This window comes from Biomphalaria glabrata, chromosome 1, assembly GCF_947242115.1.
Source record: "Biomphalaria glabrata chromosome 1, xgBioGlab47.1, whole genome shotgun sequence".
Classification (NCBI taxonomy): Eukaryota; Metazoa; Mollusca; class Gastropoda; family Planorbidae; genus Biomphalaria; species Biomphalaria glabrata.
The window spans coordinates 85,967,602-85,985,123 of record NC_074711.1 but is presented as its reverse complement, the minus strand read 5'-3'; the positions used below and the strand labels follow the sequence as shown (position 1 = coordinate 85,985,123).

Genomic DNA, 17,522 nt, shown 5'->3' with positions numbered 1-17,522 from the left:
TGTCGAAAAAAACAATATTTACAGTATCGAATTGTTCTAGACATTAAAAACAATTAAATCAAAATCTATGTCCGTCTTGACAGGCTTTAACTCTTTTTCTCCGTAATTATTTACCACATTCTGGTGGAATCAACGCTGGTATCGTCAGTTCGGAGAGAAAGAGTTAACACAGTCCATAGCCTTAACATAGTAAGAACACGTGCTGACAAAGAATGGCAAGCGATATGCAGCACCCTTTCTAGAACAAAAGAAACTCTAGGAGTCAGTTTTCATAGAATATTTACACGTTTCATATCAACCTAACATACAAAAAAAAACATATTCGTATAATGTTCTTATCATAACAATCATTATTTTTGTAACTCATTATCTCCGCAATTATTTTTCCACGTTCTGACAGAATTGTTCATTTTTTACATTTCTGCATTCTACCATGTTATGATCAAACTTCAATAACATTTTTGTTTGTAATCAGAAAACGTTACTTTTGGTATACAATTATAGACGAATACATACTCTTTTTATATAACACAAATTATAGTTTATAAAACCAAAAATAAATTTAATTTAATGGGGTCAAATTAACAATGTTATCGTTAATTAGGAGAGGAATAGTTAAATATAGGCGAGAGAACAGACTACATTGGGCATGAAAGAATGTCAGATAACAGAGGAGCGAAAATCGTATACATGCAAAAAACCAAAAGGCAGGCGACCCAAAGGCAGTCCCCGAATGCGATGGATTGTTGATGTGGAAGCAGATCTGAAGTACCTGGGGTCAGGGCGTGGAGACGAAAGGCCGAGGGGAGATCTGAGTGGAAGGATGTGTTGAAGCAGGCCACAGCCCTCCATGGGCCGTAGCACCACTGGGATGGATGGATTAAGCGTTAAGCTGCGTGTACAAGGGCCTTGAACTTAGAATAATAACAGTGGACTCAGACGTGACCTTCGTGATTGATTTGGCCTTTGCTTGAACGCCCAGAAAGTCACACGAAAAAAAAATAAAAAAAAATTTGCTGTGAATTTCAATCCCGAATCCGTAGTCTATAAGTCGAGCATGATCGAGTGCTAAGCATTCTGGACTGTCCTCAACGGTCCAGGGTTTGAACCCTGCCCACTGTCATCCCACATAGTCCTGCGGGAGGTTAGGGCTAGGATAATAATTATTTATTTATAAAGCGCTGTTAACAAACAAAATGTAGGCTCAAGTCGCTGTAATAACATTATAAAACACAAACACGACATTTAAAATGACAAACTTATCTAAAAAAAAAAGTTTTAAACAGATAGGTCTTAATGTTCTTCTTGAAAGTAGTGTAGCATGTTGTCTGTCTGAGATCAATGGGGAGTGAGTGGGGATGTAATAATCCTCAATTATGAAGGAACATACAAAACATGTATAACCCCACCCAGTGGCGTACCGAGGGTGCCAGGCGCCCGGGGCGGCATAGTCTGTTGGCGCCCCCCCCCCCTATTAGTATGCGTAATCTATATTTGCATTAAAACAATCACCAATCAATAAATTAATTTTTTTTATTGTAAACAAAGTTAATGAACAATCTGAAGCAACATTAGCCATTTCTTATAGAACTACTTTTCGTGATCTTGCACTAGCAAAGTTGTCAATGACATCATCAAAATTAATTGTTTCGACCAGCTCCTTTTCTATGCTTAGCAATGCCAAGTCTGACAGACGCTCCTGACCCATTGAAGCTCTCAAATAAGTTAAAATGATTTTTAGTTTACTAAAAGAACGCTCACAGCTAGCAACTGACACTGAGATTGTCAGCATAATTTGCAAAGCAATTCGTAAGTTTGGAAATATGCCATTGCCATATGAAATAATAAATGAAAGTAATTCTAATGGGCTGCTTGGGGTAGCATCTGGCCGGGTTTTCAGCAACATACTGCAGTCACTGATTTCTACGAACAGTTCAGTTCCATCGATATCAGTTTTATAAAAGTCAGCCAGCGTAGCACAGTGCTGTTGAATATCATTAGAGGTATCATTAGCAAACAATTTGCTGATGTTGAATTGAAATCCAAACTTTTCATCTAACGTCTTCAGACGACCAAATCGTGTTGTCATCTCCTGGATTAGTCTATCAATAACTGATTTCATAATGCGAGTTATTTCTTCAACCGCAGCGAGTCCTGCATCACCAGCATTTTCACCTGGCATCTGTTTTCGACGTTTAATTCTTCCTTCTATCCTAATTCCCAATTTTTCACACAGAACTTTAGCTGCATTGACTGCAGTGATGCAAACATCTTCTCGAATGCTACTTGGCCGTTGCTGCAGTCCTTCTAAATCCAGTGCTGCGTCATGGAAATTCATTGATGGATCTTGCAGTCTTGCACCTGCCTAGTGACGCCACTGGTAATACCCATTTTGGCGCCCCCTACTCTCCGGCGCCCGGGGCGGATGCCCCCCCCCGCCCCCCCCCCCCTCGGTACGCCACTGACCCCACCCACGCAATCCTTTTAGGTGTAGTGGTTAGCTTGATTGTTTTTTTACAAAGCTAATATCAACTCACGCTGTCTGTCTGTCTGTCTGGTAGAATTTTTGTACACGTTATTTCTTCCACTTTCCATTTTCGGATCAAGTTGAAATTTTGCGCAGTTTTTCACTGTCCTTATCAAAACATGAATACTTAAAAAAAAAAAAATAACCAATTACTTAAATAGTTTTAATTAAGCAATTTTGTTTTATATGGATTTTAAGTAAATCTTACAGTATTAAGATATATGTATGTAAATGTAGAGTTCTTCCCCTTAAGTTTTATTTAAATTATTATTTAATATAATAATTGCTTGTTAAATAAACGAATATTAATTGAAAAAAAATAACGTAAAAAAAAAAAAAGAAAGAAAACAACCCGAAAAGCTTCGAAAAGAAAAAACTGCCCTGGTGTTAATAAAATTACCAATTCTCTTGGAAGAGAACTATCAACCATATAGTAGACCAGGAAATGAAAAAGATTTTTATTGTCAAACCCAAGCTGTTGTAGGCAGTAACATTTATTTTACATGGATAAAGGAAAATGGAAATGGTAGTTTGTATATATTAATATTGATAGATAACACGCTTGGCTTCTTTTGAAAATAGATCTACAATTAAAAAAAATTACGGGTAGATAAGCCTTGAGAATCAGGTCTATATGCTAAAAATTTGAAAAAAAAAACAAAAAAAAAAACAATAGAGCCTTCTATTTTTATAATTATTCGAATAGCACAGTGGCTAAGGTGTCAGCCTTCCATAGTGGAGGCTCGAGACCTTGAGTTTGAACTCAGACTCAGGCTATTTATTTTTCTTTATTTCTTTTGAAGGCAGCACGGAAAGCTTCTTCCAAATAACCCCCTCTCCTCCCCCCCCTCCCCCCCCCCAACCAACTGGTCCACAAGTGTAATTGGACCATAGTGCACGGAGAATACTGTAAGCATTAAATTTGCGCTAAACAAAAACAATTAAACATTAAATAGTAGGGCCGGACTCAACCGTTCTGGGGTTTTATGCGAAGCGGGGTCAAGTTTGGGGTAGGGATAAGGAATATAAGTGAAAATTAAGAATTTGTATCAGAAAATAAATTCGTCTTTGCATTTTATTCATTCTTCACTACCTACATAATTACTTTACGAGCCTTGCGTGTTACGAAGCCTTCCAGTATAACATAAAAATTCCATAACCTACATAGATCACGCTCAATAGCAAGAATTACCAAACGTTTCAATCTATCTTCGAGAATTGTTGACCTCAAGTAATTCTTTATTAGTTTGTGGCGCGAGAAGCTTCATTCACCGGATTCCACAATTACGGGTATTGCATAATGCCGTTTTTTTTTATCACGCGTAGGATTGGCGTTTTCCATATTGAATGACACCCCAAAATGAAAATTTGTATGTATATATTCTAGGAGCTTTGTAAGAGTTTTCAAAAGATTTTAATAATTTCCGGAGATTTCCAATAATATTTTGCAATTTCATGTTCTATGAGAGTGCGGGGTCCACTGCGGTCGCATAGGTTGCAGTGGCCTAAGGCCGGCCCTGCAAAATAGCGGCGAATGCTACGCCGCGGGTGGACTAGTTATTTTTAAGGCTTCCTTTTGGCCCCAAGCTGTCCTATTGAATAATAACTATATGGGGGTGGGCGCTCTCTGATTTGGAAACCACTGCACAGTTTATTCATGTATTAGTCTATTACTCTGAATGCAGAGTAACGTGCCTACCAATTCTAGTACTATATTTGATTTACATATGAGGAGTACAATAAAAAAAAAATAAAAGCTTCTTTTGGACTAGATGTGTGAAACTTAAAATGAGTGTCAGTTCTTTGCATTTCATTTTAATTAACTTTCTTGCTCTGCCTGGTATGCCTTTTGTTGTCCTGCAAGGTTTTGTTTCTGACTGCACAACCTTTCACTGGAGGGCAGTAGGTCCCAAACAATCTGTCCCAGTGGTTGAAGAAAGGTTGGTAGTTGGTATGCGGCTTCAGGTGGTGCATGTCGTGTTTGGTGGGTCCACCAAAGTTGCCTGTAGGGTCGAGATTGTGCAGGAGGAAGGGGAAGTCGAAGCCGATGTGAGCCTCAACACTGACAATGATACTGACCAACATGTAGCTGAGGAAGAAACAGAAATTGAGACTTGTTTGAGGATGATACCATAACCAGAAATATTAAGTCAGCGAATAGAATAAACTGTTTGATAATCTAAGTGGGAAAAAAAAGGGGGGGGGGAGCGGATTTCAATCTAAGCATTCTTTTTTTTCAAGCTGAGTAGTGTTTGTCTAATAGTAGCACGAATACCTTCTCCCAGATACCTTCTCCCAGATATCTTCTAGATACCTTTTCCCAGATATCTTCTCCCAGATACCTTTACCCAGATACGCTTTCTCAGATGCCTTCTCCCAGATACGCTTTCCCAGATGCCTTCTCTCAGATACGCTTTCCCAGATGCCTTCCCCCAGATACGCTTTCCACGATGCCTTCTCCCAGATACGCTTTCCCAGATGCCTTCCCCCAGATACGCTTTCCCAGATGCCTTCTCCCAGATACGCTTTCCCAGATGCCTTCTCCCAGATGCCTTCTCCCAGATACCTTCCCCCAGATACGCTTTCCCAGATGCCTTCTCTCAGATACGCTTTCCCAGATGCCTTCTCCCAGATACGCTTTCCCAGATGCCTTCTCTCAGATACGCTTTCCCAGATGCCTTCTCTCAGATACGCTTTCCCAGATGCCTTCTCTCAGATACGCTTTCCCAGATGCCTTCTCTCAGATACGCTTTCCCAGATGCCTTCTCTCAGATACGCTTTCCCAGATGCCTTCTCCTAGTTACCTTCTCCCAGATACGCTTTCCTAGACACACTTCCCCTCCCTCCCCCTCCAAAGGTCTAGAGTTCATTGGGTTAATAAATAAATAATAATAATAATAAATAATAAAAAAAAAACATTTTTAAATGGTGATAATGATAATGTTAGTAATAATAATACTGGTAATAAATTACTATATTTTTAAGTATATTTTAAATATGGCTATTTTCTAGCCAATAGGCTTTTAATAAATTTTTACATTTGAAGCCAAACATAATTTACAATGGGAAGCTCGGTGGCTGAGTGGTAAAGCGCTTGGCTTACGCACTGGAGGGTCACGGATTCGAATCCTGTTGAAGACTGGGATTTTAAATTTCGTGATCTTAAAAAAAAATGCACCCAGCTCTAATGGGTACGTAAAGACGGTTGGTCATTGAGCTGGCCCTGTGGAAACAGATGATCTTCACATCTGCCCTATATACCACATTGTCTGAAAGGGGAACTATTATTGACAACGCACGCTTAAAAGATTAGAAAATACAATGACCAGGTCTCTCCTACCTCCAAGCTGTTAAAGGATGACAGTTGAAGACCCAGGTGTTGGCGGTGATCAGGAAGCCAAAAGCGGCAAGCTCCAAGGGATGCAGGTACTGAGTGACCCAAGCGAAAGGACTGCTGAAGTGGTGATGGACAGCATGGATGTGTTTGTACAGGAAGCGAATCTGCGACGCAGGAAACAGAGAAGATCGGTATATTTATAATGAAATTGCAACCACAGGTAGAAAGACGTGCCTAACAATTATTGGAACTACAGAAACAAAGGGAACGCTAAGGACATAAACGGACATCGAACGAGCAACACAAAACAAAAAATGTTTTTAAAAACAAAGCTTATTTAAGATAAAGAACCGCTAATTAATGCCATTTATCTGAAGATGGCGGGGTTTTAGATCACCTATTACTACATAAAACAAAAATTAATTAATTACAACTAATTGATAAACCTAATAGTTAATTTTTGGATTGATTCGTTTATTATCATCAACTATGAATAATTATGCAAAATTTCAATTTTTTATCCGCGAAAGGAAGAAAATAAACGTGACAAAACGTAATAAGGGAAATAAATCCGTATATACATTCACGTTTCTCATTAAGTAGCGTTTATTCCCCTTATTTCGATAACAAACAAAATAATTAATAACCAATAATAAATTGACTAATTTTATCATGTTTTGTCAATGAATAATTGTGCAAAGTTTCAACTTGATCCAAGAATAGGATGTAGCAGGGGAAAGTCCAGGAACTCAATAATTTAAAGAAATCCGCCGAAAATACTTAACCATTCTATTACAAGAGACACGCTGCGAAGAGTCATCGGCAGTAGATCTAACACTATAAGTTACTTGATGCTCTTTTTTTAATAATAGAAAAGCGTTGTGTATGGCACGTGTTCTAAAAATAATAATTCTATTCCCTCAGCATTATTCCTGGTTTATTGTTGTATTTCTGGTACGAGACAACACGCATAAGCCACAAGAAGCATTGTTCATAGTTTCTCGACTCACTTTATGATGAGCAACATGCCAACAAAAGTACTGCAGATCGAAGAGGAACAAACCCGCCATCTGGTGCCAACAAAACTCAAACAGGCTTGGTGCTTCCTCTGGCAGGGGCATGACGGGACACCAGATCCACTGCGCTACAGCTCTAGGCAGAACCAGCAAAATGTGGTTCCAAAAGGTCAAGGACAATGCATCGAAAATCTGATCCTTCGTCACCTGTAGAAATGAGAGGAAGGTCTTTAAAAATTGTATACTTTTGCATCCTCCATCATTATCTCTCCCTCCCTGTTCACGATTCATCTATACAAAACCTATTAAAAGTACTTAAATTTCTTTGATAAATCTAGACCTCATAGCCTACTAGACACTATGACAACGATCGAAACAATTAGTATTATTAGAAATATGATAGACAATGTTGACAGTTCAAAATATGTACCAGACAGACAGAGTGAGTAGAAAGGCAAAATTGTCTAATAACTAGCCTAATAAAATGGAGAAGTTGAATACAATAAATCTTATATTACAATCCACAATCCACTACAACACTCAGCAATTCTGCCCACTTATCTTCTTATCTTATAAATTGCATACTGCCATTGACGAAGAGGCTTATTACATCCTAAATAATTTAAATAAACATTTGTCTATGTCATACGTCTACCTCTTTGTCAACTTGGATCTTGTACTTCCGGTACCAAGCCTGCTTTGGGCAGACGATATCAAGGAGCGTGAACGGAAGACACGTGACAAAGTAGAAGACGACGGAGAGGATTATGGGAAACACTGGTGACTCTAAGTAGGGCTCGTAGCCACACCGAAAGTCCCAGACAATCTACATGGAAAAATTAACCATTAATACGTTTTATTAGGTGTGTAAGTATTGGAGCGTGTGGGAAAGAGAGAAAAGAGCAAAAGGAGAGAGAGATAGAAAGAAAAGAGGAGAGGGAAAAAGAGAGAAAAAAAAACAGGAGAGAGAGATAATACAGGAATCCCTCAGAAAAGGGTTACAAAAATATGTCACGTTTGCGAGTACCCCAGGATGCAGAACATCAGGGTACAAAATATACTGCCTGGAAATCATTTGAGGCTATATCTATTAATAAATACATTATATAAAATACAATAATACTAAAGACATACTTAGCCCAAAGATCTCCAGAGCAGGGCACACTTCTCCGAGTACCCCATGACACACGACCAATAACAGAAAAAAAAATACTATACACAACACAGGTCAAGTGGTCAAGCTGGTAACTCAGGAGCAAGTGGCAACTAAACACAGTGTGCAAGGCCTTTTATAAACTACATAAGGGGAATCACTCCTAACTATACAAGTAATCAAAAATAGTTATTTCCCCATTATGTCACACCCCCCCCACCTTAAAAATGCCCTTGTGAGGAAAACATGACGCACAAGGCATTAAACTTAAACTAATGGGGAAAATGACAGTATCAAACAAAATAATTACAAGTTAATATCTCTACTTAGTTAACATTTCAACATTTCCCCATTAAATCCTTTGTTTACAAAATCATCAAAATTCACTACAACACCAACTAGTGAACTAGTACTGTAGAAAAAATCGCTAAATTTACATCAGCTTAAACTAATCAAAATCTAGTCATCAAGTACTCATGTACAATACAAATATGAGGAGACTTGCTTCACTATACAAAAAAGAAAATACATCTCAACTCTAAATAGACTAAATATCCTAAACTTCATCAGAAGTCAACAAGCTTATCAACAGGACTGGTGACTGGTTAGTTCAGTGCTCTTTGTGGTCATCTGGTAGTCTCTTGCGGCCTCGGCTAGTCTCTTGCGGCCTCGGCTAGTCTCTTGCGCCTCGGCTAGTCTCTTGCGGCCTGGGATAGTCTCTTGCGCCTAGGGTAGTCTCTTGCGCCTCGGGTAGTCTCTAGTACCTTCTGGTTACCTGAAAAGTTTAGTTGTCTACAACAAAGCTAACAAAATGTAGATACAACTATATATTACATCTTAAATATAAATCTCGTCTCAACTGGCAAACTTGAAAACTTAAAGTAAATAAACAATATCAATAGTACAATTATGTTTACTGCAATACATAACATCAGTAGGGTTCTAGGGTTTAACACTGATAAAATTATCCCGGACGAGCCCCCATGTGACCTAAAGAGTATTCATGAACCAATATGAGTTCACATTACCTAGTAGCGGGTATAGCTAAAAATATTCAATTAGAATTATAGCTAGATTTAGGTATTTAGATCAAAAGGTCAGTGTTAAGTGTGCTGGCACGTTCGTCCAGAGGTGTACTGGTCCCTTCTTGTACTGCCTAGGTTATTAAGTATAACCTCCAGGTATACAATTCAACTAATGTATGCAACAAAAGACTTTACAAAGTCGCAGGTAAACATATTTACATGGTTTATTTACATGAATAAAATAAAGGTGTAAATACATGGCCATTAACTCACAGGCCGACACAACAAAAAGTAAACAAAAGATACTCAAAAATAATATGGCACACAACCCTAGTCATATGTTACATTATCGTCACAAGAGAGGGGGAAAGAGGAGAGAGAAAAAAAAGGGAGAGAGAAGACAGAAGAGAAAAAAAATGAGAGAGAAAGAAAGAAAAAGAGAGAAAAAAGATAGAAAAAAGGGAGAGAAAGAAAAAGAAAAAGAAGAGACAGAGAAAAGAGAGAGAGAAAGGGAAAGAGAGAAAAAAGAGAGAAGGAAGATAGAGAGAGGGAGAGCAATTATACATAAAACACTGAACCATAATCTTCAAATACAAAAACAAAATTTAATAAAATACTCTGAAAGACACAAAATAACGGCACACGTATCATTCCATATGATAGGACAAATTTGTACAAATACTCCTTCTTCCCTAGTGCTATTAGAGCATGGAATGGGTTGCCTGAGCTAGCCAGGAAAACCAGTGACTTGGCAGAATTTAAGTCATTGGTTAATATGCATGACTGAATGCATAACGCGTAGGACGTAATCATCTTCTTTTTTGAAGTAACGTCTGTATTATATAAGATAAGATAAGAGACAGAGAGGGAGATTTAAGTAATAGAATACAAATATTCCTGCATTAAAAGGGAATTAAAATCATAAATCCCCAACATTCAAGTCAATAGTAGTCTCCCCTTCCCCAATAGAAGGCGACAATATTTTTGTTGGTTTGTATATGTGTCCATCCGTTTGTATATGTAAGTGCGTCTATGTGGGATGAAGTATTTTCGATGTTTTTAAATATGAGCTATCCTGAGACGATATGATACAAAATCTCTAATTAGGAGAGAAAGCTGTTCACTTACTTGTAAAATCGAACGTGTATTTGATCTCGTTAAAAAACGGGTGACGTAATCAGGGAGAGATGAAGCGACATTAAAAATTCCAGTCACATTCTGTAGCGCTGGTATTCCCATCTTGAGACAGTAATCAAAATTATACAAACGTTTAGTAGCAGACGTTTGATTATCTCCCTGGAAAAAAAGAATCGACCAAATTATCACTCAATCAAACCACGTTGTTGTAGTTTTGTCTCTAAATATTTCTCCTCGACATTAAAAATAAAAATATAATAAACCAGTTGAAGATTCGCCTTCGAAATACAAAACAAGGATGGCTGCCTGGTCGTGCGGTTTGCGCGCTGGACTCTCGTTCAGATTTATCGATGGTCCCGGGTTCAAACCCTGCCCGCTCCCACCCCCCCCCCCCCCGTCGTCCTGCGGGAGGTTTGGACTAGGAAGTAATTATCTTCAACTCTGAAGGAACATCCGAAACATGTAAAACAAACAAAAACAAACAAACAAAAAATCGTAGCATAAAACAAATTTTTTTTTCTAAAGTTTCTTCTTCAAAGGACAATTCTTCCTTAAGAAGCTGATGACTTTCCAAAGAGTAATCATTTTTACTATTACTATAACAACATTCTGGGGTTTTTTTGGGTGCTAGGCCTATAGATCCAGACTTAAAAGACGATGCGCAAAATGTTTCTTGACGTTGAATGTTTTTTGCTGTTTTAGAGCAGAGTTGAAGATAATTTACTTCCTAGTCCAAGCCTACCGCAGGACGACGGGGGATAGGAGCGGGCAGGGTTTGAACTCGGGACCATCGATAAATCCGAACGACAGTCCAGCGCGCAAACCGCACGTCACGTCTATTTATTTATTTCATTCTTTAATGAAGGGAGGGGCACACTGACCTATGTGTATTCAAGATAAATATTGTCTAGACCTCCAGGCCAAATTTAACTTTATCCTTAAAAGCAAATTATAACGGTCAAATCAGAAATTTCCCTGTGTAACCAATTAGCAAACAAAAATTCAATAATTTCCCAAACATATACACAATTTGTCCATTTTTTAGGAAAACCGTTAGAGCCATTTTCGAGATCCGTGTCCGGGTTTCAATTTTGATGCTGAACCTGTGAAGAGTTTGCAAGCTAAAAAAGTGGAATCGTAGAAAAGAAACAATACTTTAAAGAAGTAGATTTTCATACGAATTTTTAGACAGAATTAGTAATAAAAAAGAATCTAAAGGAAAGTGGTGTCGAATGAGGCAAAGGGAAAGAGTTTGCGGTTGACATTTCTTACAGTTAAACCATAACTAAGTCATTAATGTCACTAACTGGAGATGATTTTTTTTTCTAATTTGTGTAACATCTAGACGTTCCATTTAGAAAGAAGAAACGTAATAGAAGGCCTGAACAATGACATGCAACGTCACAACCTGTGGGCAGTTTAGACCAATAGCTCGTTGACACGTCGTAACGATACCGCTTGAGTTGATATTAGCGTTAATAAAAAAGAAAGTTTATCCCGTCTAATTCGAACCCGAGCCTTCATGATGGAAGACCGACATGTTTTGCCGCTGAGCTGTTCAGGCAGTTATAAAAATAGAAGACTTAATTAGTTTAGTGTTAGTTTACGATTTTTGGCAAACGACATTGTTGTTTGTTTGCATGGCGGGGAGAGACTGTGCGTAATTACTGCCTGCCGCCGATTTAGTACATTTTTATGTATAAAACAGAACTAATTAATTAGGACTAATTGATTAACTAATTGGAAATTTTTTGGTTGATTCAAGCGTTGTCAGATTTTTTTACTTGATCCGAGAATGAGAAACATAACAGGTACAAGACTTTTTTAACAGACAGACAGACGGAGAGTCTTGGTTAAAATCTCGGTGAAATCTTAAAAGTGACACTATTCTATACATTTAGACCTCAAATAAGAAATATATTAGTGCACGTCATTTGTTAAAGTGTAACTATTAAAATACATGCAATTTGCAATTAAAATTTGTTTTACAAATACAGCAACGTACCGGTATTGCAAATTTGACATAATGTAGATAGACGGCTTATGGACAATACGGTAGAGCAAAACAAAATAACGTGGGTCTGCTTTACAAACGCGTCGAGCTTTTAAATTCTTGACTACAGTCATTTCCATAAAGGTGACAGTCATAAGAAAATATAGGTTTTTGAGGACAAGAGGCTATCTTACTACGCTACATATCTGCCAGGGTGGGACCGATTTATCTGAACTAACAGAGTAACGAGGACGAGCTTTTGCTATTTTTATTTAAATAAATTATTTTGTTTAATATCCAAAATAAACAAACAGCAAGCCACGACTAATTCTTGTTTCTGACACTCACAGTCCGCTTCCCTCTAGATTAAAAAAAATGGTAGCATGGTCAGTCATAAGTTTTGCGCTTCGAGATTCATGCATAGTTGGAAGCTTTTTTTTTTAAAGTCTTATTTCTATAATTTGTATTGCATTTCTAAAGTTTGGGCTATAAACAGAAAATCCTCCCCCTTCCATTCACTATCTAAACACACACACACACACACAAACAAACCAGTTCTGTTAATCTCAGTTGCATTTATTTGATTTTAAAATGTTTTCTTTTAAATACTTGTTGTTCTCATTATCATGTCTATTTGTTTAAGTGTTGAGTATTATGTACGAATTGTAAAACTGCATCTACTTATTCATTCAGTCTTTAGTCTTAGGCTACTCCGTTTGGTTAACCTCTTAATAAGTCTTTCTGCATCTGTCTGGAATCTAAAAACCTTGTCTTGCCGTCCTTTGAAAGATATTTCCTTATAAAAGCATAACGGTAATAGCATACAACTAACCATTTATGCAAAATCCAGAGACTTCAGGCAAAAACAAATGAATGTGAAAGTTCGCCATAGCATATCAGCAATAGTACATTGAGAATAACTACAAATAAATATTTTTCGTAGCTGAGTTAAAATTACTGCAATTTACTAATTTTCTAGTTAAAAGTGATACAGTTCTGTAAAAAAAAAAAAAAAAAAAAAAAAACTACTTAACTTATGATAATGCATTAAGTTGTGGTCATCTGTTCAGCACTAATTAAAATAAGCTTCTTTGTGTAGTATTGAAATGTAGGTCCATACAGACAGGCAGCTGTGAGTGGAGCTTTTTTTTTTTCCTCACATCCTCTCCAAAGTCGTATAAGACACAGGTGTTGACATTTTAAATAGGCAAAACATTTGAATTATATAAATAAAATTAAAGTGATATTTCGTTTGCTCTATGGTCATGAGCATATATATGAGCATAGTTTACGAGCAAAGATTCTCAAGACGTTGAACCCTATAACAGAGCACAATTAGTTATTAGCAAAGATTCTCAAGACGTCAAAACCTATAACACCACACAATAAGTTATCAGCAAAGATTCTCAAAACGTCAATCCCTATAACAGCACACAATTAGTCATCATTTTTAATATAATTTTCCTTACAACATTGGAACACAAGGAGTCGGCCAAGGCATGGAAGTAAATCGATGATTTGTTCATGGTCAATTGAACAAAAAATTCAAATGATAATGAGTTATTTAGACTGTACTAGTTGAGCATTACCAGTAATACATATTAGTAGTTGTCAGCTGAGCTGCCATATTATATTGGCAGTTATTTCTTTTTGACCAGGTTAAATTTTTTTTTACAAAGTTAATATCAACTCACACTGTCTGTCTGGCTAAACGTTTAAACACGTTATTTCTCCGACGCCCAATCTCGGATCAAGCTGAAATTTTGCACAATTATTTCTTTTACCTGACAACACAAGAATAAATAAACAAAAATACCAATTAGTTATCTATTGGTAATTAATTATTTTGTTTGGTAGCTTGAACAAGAGAAAGAAATTGTACTTGACTGAAGTGGTGGTATAAGCTTAGCTACCCCTTTATATGTCGAAGTTTGAAACAATCAATAGATAACTATACAATCTTCCATAGTCATAAGCTTAAGCCCCTCACTAGCAGAATGGTTAGTTTGTCGGCTTGAGGAGACGTGAGCATTGAGTTCCAATTCTGGTCGTTCCCCCACACTTTTTGTTTTGTAAATGCTTTTAAAAATACCGATTCCGGTAAAATTCACCAATATATCCCTTTCTTTTTCATTATTAATTTAATATTACTAATAATAATTAGGATTAATATAGGTTTATATCTCCATACAAAAATATGTGCTATCATGTCACCACTCGGCCTAACAATATAATAATGTCGACAACACTTTCGACACGTGTCTTCTTTTTGTGTTGTCGGAGATAGGGTTATGGTTGTTTTAATTCATAGCTTCTGATAGGGGTTGGCAGTAGGCAGGGTTCGAATCCCGCAATATCGAAACCAGTGAAAGACAGCTCAGAGCGCATACCACACGTCCAGGCAGTGAAATATGGCTTACTATTCATTCACCTATCAAGAGATCACTGAAACCGCCGAACGGATTTGCATGAAATTATGTACACAGGTTCTTTTACCTCTTAAGTGTTCGCAAAGAAACAGCTTTGAAAGATTTGCAGTCTGAATGCATCAACTCGAGAAATATAGCAACTTTTCTTTATCTTTGTGTTTAATTTTCCATATTTCCCTAAAACAGCATGGGTCTATATATAAAGCTAAACTACAAATGTTCAGCACCACGAAAATAGGCTTTAGTCTTTTGACAACTCACTCTGTCTGTCTGACGGGTAAAAAGTTTGAACATGTTTTTCTCCCATTCTCTTCTCGATCAAGTTTAAAACTTTGCACAATAAAGAAATTAAACAATTAGTCAATTAATGTTGGTGATTAATTTTGTTTCATATCGAAATATAGGGAATAAATGCTACGCAATGAGAGATGTGGATGCACATATGGATTTAATCCCCTTATTACGTTTTGACATGTTTTTGCTCCTACTTCCCATTCTTGGATCAAGTTGAAATTTTGCATAATTATTCGATTACAATACACAAATCAATCCAAAATTAACCAATTAGTCAACCATTTAGTAGGCCTACTAATTAATTATTTTGTAATATAGCAGGAAGGGAGCTAAATCCTGTAATATTCAGAGAAATGTCAGAAAATAGCGGTTCTTCCCCTTAGATAAGCTTTGTGTTAATAAAGTGCTCTTTTTTTTACTTCTTGTTTTAAAGCATATTTTCTTTTTCCCTAAAAAAAGAAAATAGCTTCGTGAATGCGTGTATTTGTGTCTAGAAATTACAAGTCTATGTGGGAGATTATTAGGCCGACGCTGCAAGGAGTGAAGGAGATCTGAGAGACAGAGAGAGAGAAAGTGAGAGAGTCGTTAGAACTTTTAGTATATTGTTAGTTTAAAATTTGTAGCGAACGACTTATTTTGTTTACACAAAAACTACACCAAGCTTATATCCCCTTAACGTAGTACATCTTCTATATAAAACAATTAAACTAAATTATTTAATTAAGACTGCGGCCTATTTGAACAAGCCAAGCTCAAGCTATTGGACAAAAATACACCTACTTAACAAAATCGTCTTCAGAACAGCAACTTATGCAAGCGAGACATGGAAAAATGAATTACGCATACCAAGAGTTGCGATGACATGGAGTCCAATATAACACCAGTGGAAACCAGGTGAGAAGAGGCTTCAGACAATGCCTAAGACAGATCTTTGTGGAGACAGCTTGCCACCCAATGCGTCGAACTGCGCTGGAGGGTCTAATTCTAAGTAAGAAAGATATTATAATTGTTTTTCTTTTTAATTGAATTATTTGTTATCATCAAATGGCCCGATGGAGAAAAACTAGAAAACCCGTTGCAACTGGAGAGTTCTCTGACAGTCACAGAGCAGAAAGGCAAGCACTAGAACTAGCTGCTACCATGCTAGTAAATCATCCAAGTTCCCTACACAGTCAAATTGTCTTTCTAACCGATGTGAAAACAATCCTCCAAAGCTTGGAAAACTCTGATTCCTCCTATATAAGTAGACTCAGGAGAGCTCTTGTAAAGCTCAACAACAACTTGAACAACAGCAAAAAAAAAAAAAAAAAAAAGAAATTTATTCAATGGATACCAGCACATGTAGAACTAGAAGAAAATGAGAAGGCTGACACACTTGCCAAGTGTGGGAGAACTAACACACAATTAAACATTGCACTTTATCCAGAAGAAATAAAGAAACTAATAGTAAATAAAATAAATGAGAAATGGATAAGCTCTCATCCGAATCACAAGAAAGATGATGCCTATTATAAGCTGTCCCGACAAGATCAACGTCTAATCTTTCGCCTCAGTACCGGACACAACAGAATGATACAACATATGTACCGGAAGCTCAAAATTGGAAAGAGTGGAATCTGCCCATGTGGAGTATCACCAGAGAATGCTGACCATATCCTCCAAAACTGCTCTCCTTACCAAGAGGCCCGAACAAGACACTGGCCCCAAAACACCCTAATAGAAAGAAAACTAAATGGCGAGCTGCCAGATTTGGAAACCACTGCACAGTTTATCTCATATATTGGTTCATCTAGTCATCTGAACGCTCCATCATAATAATGAGAACGATGAAGAAGAAGAATCGACAATGAATAATTGTGCAAAGTTTCAAATTGATCTGAGAATGGAAAGTGTGAATATTGACATGTAGAAGACAGTACTAGTGAGTTAAGATTATAAGATTTGTAAGAAAAAAAAAGGTAGGTTTTCCTGACAAAAATAAACAATATATAGCAGGGGAACAAATGCAGTATTTCCCGTGGCTAAGCAGCCCCAGCTGTGGCTTACACATTTTGCCACATCCAGAGCAAGCATAACCATTGTCCGCAGGTGGTCGATTTAGATTTTCTTTACGCCGTCTGCGTCTGTCCTCGGCAGCGGATTTTCTTAGGGTGTCAATTGTGAGTGACCTCCAGCTGTTTCGTGCTCTCTTCTGAGGAGGCTCTTATAGTTTGAACACCCCATCGGATTCTCCTTTCTAAACGGGTCGCTCTTTTTTTTGTTTGTAATTCATTTGTTTTTATGTTTGGAGCTAAAATCGACGATTCGGGACTGAGCATGTCCAATTTTAGATAAGTTCTGGTAATTTTGTTCCGTTTTTCCAAAGCAGATGGCAGTTATTTAGATTCTCGGTAACCATGTATGTTAAGCTGTTGTTTTAACCTCCCCCGGCAATTCATACCCATATAAGGGATGAAGGCTATATCATGAGCCTGTTTAATCGTAGGCTGATGGGCATATCAAAATAAGCTTCCAAACATCTTTAGAAAGACATTCCAATCACATATATACCGTTAGCTGTTAAATAAAATTAAAAAAGGGGATGTCCAAACAAATAATAATGAATTCAGCT

At 37.2% G+C, this 17,522-nt stretch overlaps 2 protein-coding genes across 2 annotated transcripts; both read right to left on the bottom strand.

Moving 5' to 3' along the window:
• Positions 1 to 1,582: 1,582 nt before the first annotated feature.
• LOC129926514 (uncharacterized) lies at positions 1,583 to 2,338 on the bottom strand. Its single transcript, XM_056031146.1, has one exon. It carries the CDS (start codon positions 2,336 to 2,338, stop codon positions 1,583 to 1,585), a length of 756 nt encoding a protein of 251 aa, XP_055887121.1.
• A 422-nt stretch (positions 2,339 to 2,760) lies between these two features.
• LOC106054271 (cholesterol 25-hydroxylase-like protein 1, member 2) lies at positions 2,761 to 10,346 on the bottom strand. Its single transcript, XM_056018305.1, has 5 exons — positions 10,187 to 10,346; positions 7,536 to 7,706; positions 6,875 to 7,087; positions 5,868 to 6,028; positions 2,761 to 4,616 (listed from the first exon to the last, which is right to left on the bottom strand). Exons 1-5 carry the CDS (start codon positions 10,295 to 10,297, stop codon positions 4,343 to 4,345), a joined length of 930 nt encoding a protein of 309 aa, XP_055874280.1. The 5' UTR covers positions 10,298 to 10,346; the 3' UTR covers positions 2,761 to 4,342.
• Positions 10,347 to 17,522: the final 7,176 nt, after the last annotated feature.